The sequence below is a fragment of the Echiichthys vipera genome (assembly GCF_963691815.1).
Source record: "Echiichthys vipera genome assembly, chromosome: 3".
In the NCBI taxonomy this organism is placed as follows: domain Eukaryota; kingdom Metazoa; phylum Chordata; class Actinopteri; order Perciformes; family Trachinidae; genus Echiichthys; species Echiichthys vipera.
The window spans coordinates 28,167,901-28,178,071 of NC_139828.1; the positions used below are offsets into that span (position 1 = coordinate 28,167,901).

At 40.6% G+C, this 10,171-nt stretch overlaps 1 protein-coding gene across 2 annotated transcripts; it reads right to left on the bottom strand.

Moving 5' to 3' along the window:
* Positions 1 to 6,902, bottom strand: LOC310966142 (kynurenine--oxoglutarate transaminase 3-like). 2 transcript variants are annotated; one of them, XM_083939967.1, is made up of 14 exons: positions 6,810 to 6,902; positions 5,484 to 5,574; positions 4,986 to 5,047; positions 3,930 to 4,074; positions 3,556 to 3,705; positions 3,033 to 3,119; positions 2,792 to 2,914; positions 2,559 to 2,679; positions 1,823 to 1,899; positions 1,646 to 1,735; positions 1,360 to 1,546; positions 1,044 to 1,117; positions 845 to 931; positions 1 to 729 (listed from the first exon to the last, which is right to left on the bottom strand). In XM_083939967.1, exons 2-14 carry the CDS (start codon positions 5,571 to 5,573, stop codon positions 673 to 675), a joined length of 1,350 nt encoding a protein of 449 aa, XP_083796093.1. In that variant the 5' UTR covers position 5,574; positions 6,810 to 6,902; the 3' UTR covers positions 1 to 672. The 2 variants fall into 2 exon arrangements, with proteins under 2 accessions (XP_083796093.1, XP_083796094.1); XM_083939968.1 differs by lacking the exon at positions 6,810 to 6,902 and adding an exon at positions 6,758 to 6,773.
* Positions 6,903 to 10,171: the final 3,269 nt, after the last annotated feature.

A 10,171-nucleotide genomic window follows, 5' to 3' on the forward strand; every position in this document is an offset into this window, starting at 1 on the left:
GAGTGGGAGAAAAATGGAGTCAATACATTTATTCACCGTAGTGACTTTAATAAAAACCTCTTCCTTGAAACAACGAAGCTCTGCATCGTCTGATTTCTTTTACAATGGAGGTTTTCCAAAGAGAAGTCAAACATGAACACAAACCATGAAAAAGTCCAAGCAGCTGATACCGTCCAACTTTATATTTTGTTATCAAAACCAGTTTTCACAACACAGTCCGACCCAGGACCTGTGGTTTCAGTTTGACTGTCAACTAAAGACAGGGCGCAGTTACAGCAGAGGTCAAAGCAGGCTCTTACTCCCCCAAGTCTGCCTAATATTAAACCGATAAATGCAAATATTAAGTCCCCAAATACTGAATTAATGTATATGGTATGACAAAAGGAATTGTATAAGGGGTTGGATATATCCACCGTGGGATAACACACAACAATGCAAACCTGCCGTAGTTATCTCACCTCACTCATAAGGGTATTTATGAGACCAGTTCATTTTACTCCTGTGACTTCATGATTTTATCCCTTAAAACAGGATACAGGTCGGAAAAGCATTTTGGTACTTTCAACAATTTCTAATGTGCGACTGTTTGGTCAGATCCCGTTTCCGCAGTATGGTCAGAGAGTTGTTCGTCCTCCCTGAAATCATGGTGAGGTCCACAGACACGGCCCCCAATTAATTCTTCCTCCAGTTTTTCAAGATTGACCCCGCTGCATCGAGAGTGCTATCTTGCTGTTAAGAAACAAAGACAGCTGAAGGTTATTAACGCCGGTGAAAAAAAAAAAGTGCAACATTAATCTTGACTAGATCATATTGGATTTTGCGGTGTTTCCGGTTTTGCGTTTACCTTAATGAAGCAAAGGCGAATGTATTTCTCAAACTGCTTCTTGGACTCATCTCCAACAAAAGCAGTTACTGGAATGGCTGCCAGTTTCTATTAGAACGGAAGTAAAAACAAGGGCCGCAATGTGAGTGCAACTCCAATAATATCGGACTTTTAGTTCTGCATGTTGTAGGGGGCTAAATTAAAGGAAGTCATAATTTGCCTTTTCTTTGATCATCCACTTCACAAACTTGTAGTCGTAGGCTTCGTCATCCTCCATATGTGACAGGTCCAGATCTACAATAAACACAGAGCAGAGAGGAATACTCAGCCGTGGAGAGTTGGGCTCCAACAGACCACCAGGTCGTCAAAATGCCAGGTTTTATACAGTTTTAAATTGTGAATCATAACATTAACATAAAAAAAATAGATTAAAATACAGTTAAATGAGCGACCAAGCTGCATTTGTCCATACTACTTGCCAGCACCAGCAGAGTAAATGTGCTTGTGATGTCAAGTTTAAATATTCACTAACTCACTGAGAGATGTGACGTCCACAAGCATGAAGTAGCCTCCCTCTGGGATGACAGGAGTCATACCAGCCTCTTGCAGGATGGCAGCCAAGCGGTCCCTCTTACCCTCCAGTTCTTCTGCCAGTGAGGAGAAGTAGCACTCGGGCTGATCCATCAGATCAAAGTTCCGCAGCAGACCTTGTGCCACAGCCTCCTGAGAAGAGAAACCGAAAGTGAGACATTGCAGACTAAAAGTGCTATTATATCCTTTTGTTTTCTTTTATGGATTCATGCAAGAGCTGTGCACACTCGCCTGTAAAGGTGTCGGGCAGGTGTACAGAGTGTTCTGCATGACGGTCTGAAGATGCTTTATCAAGTGCTCAGGTCCTATAGACCAACCAAGCTAGGAGACGAGAATTTCAACTACATGATGTGCAAGAACGGATTGTTGAATATTAGAAATTGTGTTCTAAATCTACATGTTTCCTACCTTCCATCCAGTTACACTAAACGTTTTCCCTGCACTGCCGATAGTGATCGTTCTATCCCACATTCCAGGCAGCGTGGCTATAGAGAAAGAAAACTTCCAGTCATGGCGTCGTCTACATTTTCCCAAACGAACATTAAAAGTCTCACAAGTTAAAAGTAGTTGTGTACTAGAAGTGAATATGTCGAGAAAAATAACCAAGAACAAACTTAGGATAATCGTTAATGAATAAAACATGTCGGGATCTGACTTTGAAGATGTAAGCAGTTGCACAGAGGAACATCCCTCCACTATGGACATCATGAAGGCTGTACAGTTGTTCAAACAAGATTTTCAAATAGAAATGGGAGGGTGTACAGCAGCAGTTAAGAACGCTCAGTCTGACATTAAAGAATGCAGCGGTCGCAGGGCCGAGGCAGAGCAGCACATATCTACAGCTCAAGATGTGATTAACATGCTGCAATTGGATGTAAAAAAAAACAAAGTAGACAACGTGGAATGCAGGAATCAGCGCAATAACATGCGTATATCTGAGAAAGAGGAAGGCTCTGACTGCACGTTCTCACATGGAGAAAGGGATTGCAGATTATTTGGACATACCTGTTGATGACTCATTTAAAAGCAGTTTCTGGATACTGGCTGTGAGCATTTCTCTGTGGATGGAGCGTTCTGATACTTTCACAGTATTTATACAGCACCTCCACCTGCATTATAATAAAATGGGACCTTTAAAACCTACCAATTTTGATATGTTGGTGTCCCCTGTAGGTGAGCCACTCGTAAACCTCATCACTGAAGCACAGAGTGTCATGTTTAATGCAGAGGTCAGCAATCATCTGCAGCTCATCTCTGGTGAAAACCTGCAGGAAGAGGACAGGAACGACTGAAAGCACTTGTTTTTCCTGTCATGTCAGGTCAGCAAGTGTTTACATCTCTCAGATGTAACGAGTGATGACTGTGATGTGTACTTACCTTCCCGATAGGATTGTTGGGGGTGTTGATGATGATGGCCTTTGTCTTAGAGTTGAATTTACTGGAAAGCTCATCTGGGTCAAGAAACCAGTCGGCACTTGTGATTGTCTTCTTTCCGGACTTCTAAAATGTTGCAGAAGACATTTTGTGTCCTAAAATCTACTGACATACTCAAGACATGCAGTAGGTAAAGTAAATTATGTACATATGACAAACATCAATAGCTCTAGGTTTAGCTTACAAGGCGCAACGGTATCAACACAGGCTTGGCCCCTGCCATCCGCACCATCGGTACATAGCAGTCGAAGAAAGGTTCTATTATGATGACCTGGAGAAAGAAACATTTAACAATCAATATACTTTAAATACTGGGAGCATGTTTGTTCCTGAGTATTGGGGCGGCCAATGTCTGAAGGGTCGCCGGTTCGATCTCCGCTCTGCCCTACTTGTGTCATGGTCGTTGTGTCCTTGGGCGAGACACTTCACCCACCTCGCCTTGTATGAATGTGTATGACTGCTGTATGTTTGAGGAGATGGTCGGAGGGGCTGTAGGCACGGATTAGCAGCCACACTTTCGTCAGTCTGCCCCAGGGCAGCTGACACTACTATCGTAGTTTACCACCACCGTGTATGTCTGTGTGAATGAATGGAACCTGGATTCTGTAAAGCGCCTTGAGTACTGAGAAAGGCGTTATATAAATCCAATCCATTATTCTGAAAATCAACACCTCATAAGACCCAGTAAGAGAGAGAAACGTCCTTACCTCATCTCCCTCTTCTACCAGTCCTTGCATTGTGCTGAACAAGGAGCCATAACCTCCTACTGTGACCAGGATTTCTTTGAAGGGGTCAATCTGGCGCCCAGAGACTTTGCCATAGACCTGAGAAAGGGCCTTCACCAAAGATGGATGACCCTGACCAATCAACAAAAGACATACGTTATAAAAACAACATTCATTAAGTAGTGGATTTCTGGCAAGACCAAATACTGTATTATAATGTAGTTGTGTAAGTCCCTCAGCAACACTTTTCCTTTTCAAATATATTTCTGAGAAAAGTTAAATAAGGCTCCAAAACATTGAGGTTGTTGTAGTAGCGAACCATGAGTGAGTGGTTTCAGTTCGTTTATCAGTCTTACAAAGCCTCTCGTGTACTGGTTCATCCTGTCCACTGATGCAGCCTCTGCTAGTGCTTCTTTCACGTAAGAAGGTGGAGGGATGTCTGGAAAGCCTTGGCCCAGGTTAACAATGGATGGGTCCGCTGCCACTGAGGTAAACGCAACCCTGAATTGACAATGAAATAAGTGATTACTGGACAGACTAGAGATCAAATTATTTTCTGAAAAAGGGGCACATTTCTAGTAAAAAAAATTCTAGTTTACTGCAAACTGCAACAGCTATGGTTGTTGTACCCAAACCAACCAGCCAACAGTTTGCAAGGCTGGGTAGAGATGCATGCCCCCAAAAAAGCCCACACTTCTGGACAGACTGAGAAACACTGCTACTTTTAAACATACAAAAAAGAAGACCTGGATACTAACAGGATTGTAGGTAGGCGCAAATATCACAAAGCTGACCGCTTCAAGAAGGTGGTTGAAGGACAGAAAGAGTGAGGCTGCGTTGCATGGTCAAACAAGTCAAGCACCGGTGGTAAACTTTGAAGAAATCATATTTTGTGCATGTGAATGGAAGTATTAGTGGGTTATTACTTTTCATAAGCCATGTAAACAGATTAGTAGGAATATTTTCTTTGTCAGAATAAGGGCAAAATCTGGAACATGTAGTGCATGTAAACGTAGTTCTTAACTGACAACTATTGTTACAAGCACAGCCACAAAATGTGTGTATTGCATATTCTTAAATACATGAATATGATATAATGGAAGAGATATAGCGTTAACTATACAATGGTAATACAAACATCAATCATTTTGTAAAATAAGGACTCACTTCTTTGTCTTGCCTTCCTTGTCTAAATAACATGGATACAATTAAAATGAAATATAATTAAGAATGTAGGACTACTACACTTCCCACTCTACTTGACAGACTTACTTTGCTCTTGTCCAACATCAGAAAACAGGCTGGCTTTTATGTAACAACATTTGGTGTACAGTGGGGACTTAATCAGGGGTCTGTGGACAGAACTCATCTCCTGCTGTGCAATACAAAGAGAACATTATTCTTTCATTTACCAGACATTCTTGTCCAGTCCCTCGATTCTTTTGGAGTGGGTGTGCCGTGATGTCACTATATGCTGCAACACAAAACCGAGATGTGTTAAACCTAAATTAACATATGGTCAAGTTTCCACTTACATTTTGAAATACCAACTACTCACTTGTCCAACAAGCAGTGTAGAGCCATAAAATAATCATCAACCACTCACTTTGGTACTGTACATGAACACACCAGGACTTTGGTCAGTGGATATGTAACTGTTGCGGTCATGCCTGTGCATAATTTGAATGCATAACCCTGGCAATTTCAAACAGCACTATGCCCTCACTGGTGTTAACATAATGAGCTTTTCAGAGTCAGAGCCGTTGAACTATTTATGCATTCCATATCTCCACCAAAGCACCTAGACCTTTTAAGCAGTGTCTAATTTATGCTAAGTCCCTGCAATTGGTTTATCATCAAGCACATACTTTGCAGAGTCGTAACATTAAAGAGTTATAAAGTGGACCTACCTTTGAAGTACAATACCTTCTCCTGCAGTTTATGCTTGCTGAATGACATGCAAACCTGGAGCAATTCAGGACCTGCCGTGCTATGTTCATGCTGCACAAGAGAGATGAAATATACAACGGAAATTAAACATACTTTTATACGTTTGAATAACAATCGATTGAAGATCAGGTTTGCCTTGATCCCGAAGTGTTAGGAATCAGGCTACATAATTGATGGTCGATGCATCGGGTCAGTTTGAACAAATAAACATGGCATTCATCTTAGTGAGGGAAAATGGTTATGTAACACTGACTATAAAAAAAAGAAGAGGGCCTAGTAAAATGTAAGAAAGAAATTGATCATTTGCACAAACAGTGACACTTATAATTTATATAAAAATAACTGTTTGGCAGCTGTTTGTTTTCTTTTTTAAATAATTCAGTATGTTAGGGTTTTGTACTGTTGCCCCCCACAAAAAAAATCTTAAATGAAAACAATACTAAGCTAAGAACCAAGTAACCTATGTACATATATAAAAAAAAAACAAGCGTACAATAGGGAATGATATTACAACATTACTCAAACAAACATCAGGTAAAAGGATAATGCATAAGTAATGAGAGTTTTGTATTGTTGGTCTGACAAAAGAGGTACCAGGGCGGTCACCTAGGGCTGAAGTAGTGAATGACTTTCCCCGACAACGTAAACTGTACTGAACCATGCAAAACTACAACAGCAGATGGAGCCAGTGTGCTGTCCTCTTGACACAGCTTTAGACAGATATTAGGGAGCCCCTGTCAACAACAATACATCAACGACACACTGAAAACCCGAAGAAAACACTGTGGGTGAAGTCTTTAGTCGCGTTAAACGTATTTGCTCTTACCAGGATTGAGTTGCTCCACTGAACCAGAGGAAACATGCTTGAAGTCAGTAAACCACTTGCCGCCGCTAGCTAACGGTACAGCCGGGTGTCAAACTGATCCTCGACATATACCAAGCAAGAACACACCTGACTCGACTCATTCAATCACCTGAACTGTCTTCACACAGTTGATTTGTTGGACCAGGTGTGTTTTTGATTGGTTGGAATGAAAACCTGCAGCCACACGGCCCTTTACCGGATCCGTTTGACACCCATGGAATAGCGTGTCACGCCGTTTGTCAGCTTGACTTTAGCTAAAGATAGCACTTTCTAGCTAGCCTTGACCAACGGTGGCAACATTGAGCTTTAGTTATGGCTGACAAACGAGCGGGCTGTTGGGTTAGCGTTATCTTGCAATGACACACGTACCATGTACCGACAGAAGTTAAACCACCACCGCGGCTCCGCAACCACAACTTACTTGTCGTCACACTGAACAGAGAACAGAGAGTCCAGTGAAGTGCAGCGGTCAGGAGGAGTGGACGTGTATGGGCTGGAGAAAGTGGTGCTGCCTTTGCTGTTGTCGGAAATTGGCAATGTTTAAATGTAGGCCACGGACAATGGACATGGACTAACAATGCAAACATGACTAAGATTTTTTAAAAAGAGCAGCAATAAGTGCTTCTTAGATTAGTCTTTGGCATTAGCTTGTCTTATTGTGCGTATTTCCTCTTCAACATTTGCTTAACATTTCCACACGATGATACAAATACGTTTAAATAATTCGTTTTTTTATGACATTCATTTTTATTCTTCTGTTTATTTATGTCAGTGAATTAGAACGGTTGTCGAGTTTTTTAGATACAGTCAACAAGGGTCCCTTAACTGCCAACATCAGTGCTGAGATGTGTGTCCTCTTTACGTGAAACAGCCAGCTCACATAAGGGTCTTTATCGTAAAATGTCTACGTGGTAACCGTGAAGGCATCATTGTCCCCAGCAAATGGCATAGGTTCATGCCCATGCACCATGCTAAGTACCATCTGTGAAGTGATGTAAGCTTCACGCACCTGCGAGGAAGCGCCGTGGTTTTAAAATCATCAATTATTAGATAAGATGTCTTTCTGATTACTACTTACGAGTTACTATAGGCCTACTGATCCAGTTAAAATGTCTGAGCCAGCCAAACCTGAGAGAAACGATTTGTTTCAAAGTGTTTCGCCTGTACGACACCTGCATGCCTGCAGTGCTTTGGTGAGGGTTTCCAGCTCTTCTGGGAGTCCAACCCCTAACATGTGGAAAGTGTTTGTGCATCAGGAGCACCTGCTTTGTGTTACACGGCTGTCAAATCCAAGTATGTCTTCCTCACTTGTCTTTTATGGTTCCCAGCTGTTTCTTTTGTGATGGATAAACCAACGACATAAACTACCACATTAATGATCACCCTGTTCAGCATGTTACAAAAAACAATGCAATCTTATTTTTAGTAACTTGGGAACAATGTAAAAAGTAGAAAATAGTAATTTACCCCCCCCTTTCATATAGCTTTATCATGGTGCTATTTCACTTTCCAATGTAATTATCATGATCGACACTCCTTATGATTATGGTTCAGGTGTGTGCTTGTTTTTTTTCAGAGGATCTGAGGCTAAATTTCAAATATGAATCCAATATGACTGAAAGAAAGTTCATATTGATTTCTTAAAGTTATCTTTTAATTGACTCTTTTTGTGGATTTCCCACATTTAATTTCTAAGTCTTGAATATCAGTTCTTTGAATGAAGTACTCTCTCTCGTATCTGATCCCCATATCCTGCATAGAGCAACAGGGGGTGGTATTTAAAAAAAACAACAACCTTATATTCTATTTCAGCCTTTGCAATATAGTTAATAGTTCCATAAATGTATGGTGCAGTGCTGCCAGAATCCACCAAAATGACGCTCTGCAACTTTTTCTGTTCCAAATGAGGATATATGGTATATACGTATATGGTTTGTTGATTCATTCACAATGTAATCTCATGCATAGAGTCACATGTAAGAAAAGTAAGTAAATTACATCATTCAAAACACAAAATACCTGTGTTCATTCACCTATATTGCTTAATGTAGTGCGACTAAATCTCCTAATAGGCTCTTACTTAGCCAGAGGTTTGGCTGACTGCCAAGGTACATTCTCAACATGATGGATCTAATTATGAAGTCTGTATAACATTTGATTGTGTGGTCAGTTATGGTTGAATAATGGATGTAAACTTCCCACCGTAGGGACAGTGTTGACATGAGCTTAAAACAAGCCACAACGTCACAGTGTGAAAGTTAGCACTACATCCCTATATATATGGTTATATAAGAATAACACTTTCCAATGTGCCATGGTTTATAAAGGTGTTCTTTGCCATATGCAGATTCTTCTGCTATGGCAATCAGTAATTTTTCCATTATTAATGTGAAACTTAAGTGGTTTAAATTGGACCTGCACCATCCCTCTGTAGCAGCAGCAGCAAAAGGATATCTTCAAATGTCAGTCAATGTACTATTTGGTCATAGTCTGATAGTCCCAAACAGTTGTCAAAGCTGGCAGTGCTCACAACAGATTCAGCCTTCATGCAGAGACAACACAAGGGCTAAGTGGAGTGTGAAGGAGACACTTTTCTAGGATTCTTTAGGGGATAGAAAGATCCGCCTTCTCTGGGGCATCTATGGGGTAAGACAGGGGAGAGCGGGGTCAAACAAGGAACAGGGGGATCGTGCCATCTTAGCAATTTAGAACAACATTCAAAAAGCTCACCCCCAATTCACTTTCGACCTCAAAGTGGAGACCTTCTGACTATTACTCACATTGTATTCACAGTTTTGAAATCTACAGGTCTAAAGATACTGGATAAAGCGTGCGACGAGGAGCCCGCCCTGTTCATTCTTTATGAGAATTGTTCAGTGGTGCATGATGCCAAAAAAAAGTTTAACTGCTGTGTTGAAAAAAAACATATAAGATTAACACTATGATTCTGCACTGTTAGGCCCACAGCAGGCACACCGCCAGCTACTTCCGGCTTTGTGCTAAGCTAACTTGAATGAACTTCATTGTTAAATGGTGGAACTCTTTTAGACTTTCAAAATGTTATCTGACTGAATGGATCCAATTCTGATCATTTGGCAGGATTTGTGATGCTCAAGAAATTGAATCCATGAATTTACAGACGTATCTTGCACCGTGTAAGTCAATGGGACTTGGCCACTATGTTTCAAAGCCTGGAGCACTTGCTGCAGGTTTGGGTGTACGGAAAGTTTTTTTGTTTTTTGTTTTTTTTCTACCATACGGTTTCAGTTATACCACATACAAAAACATTGTTGGACAGCTTATTTTCTGGTCCATCAGTTGATGCTATTAGCTGTCAGAATTGTTGTTGATAGCTGGCACAGGAGTTCAAAGACAAAGGCTTTTCCTCATTGAATAAGACCTACTGTGAAGTCACTAAGAAAATGTTTGCTGACAGTCAAATTTCATATCTCAGTCATCTTAGAAAATAAAATAATTTAACAATACCTTTTTTTTTCTCAAAGAAATTCTCAAAGTAAGAAAGTGACACTGTAAATATAAGGTGCTCATATTCAGACGACAATTCAATTTGAATTCTTTTTATTAGCAAATGAACAACCCATCCCAACCCGTCCCAACCATCCCAGGCAGAATTTTGTGAAAATGCAATCCTTGTACATTTCACAAGATTGTTCGTTTTCACATTTGCGTTGGGTTTTAAAAACTAGATAATTTGCGTAATTCTTTCACATTATTTTCACTGTTAGTGTTCAAGTAGTCAGTGTGTTAGACGGTTATCTTGGG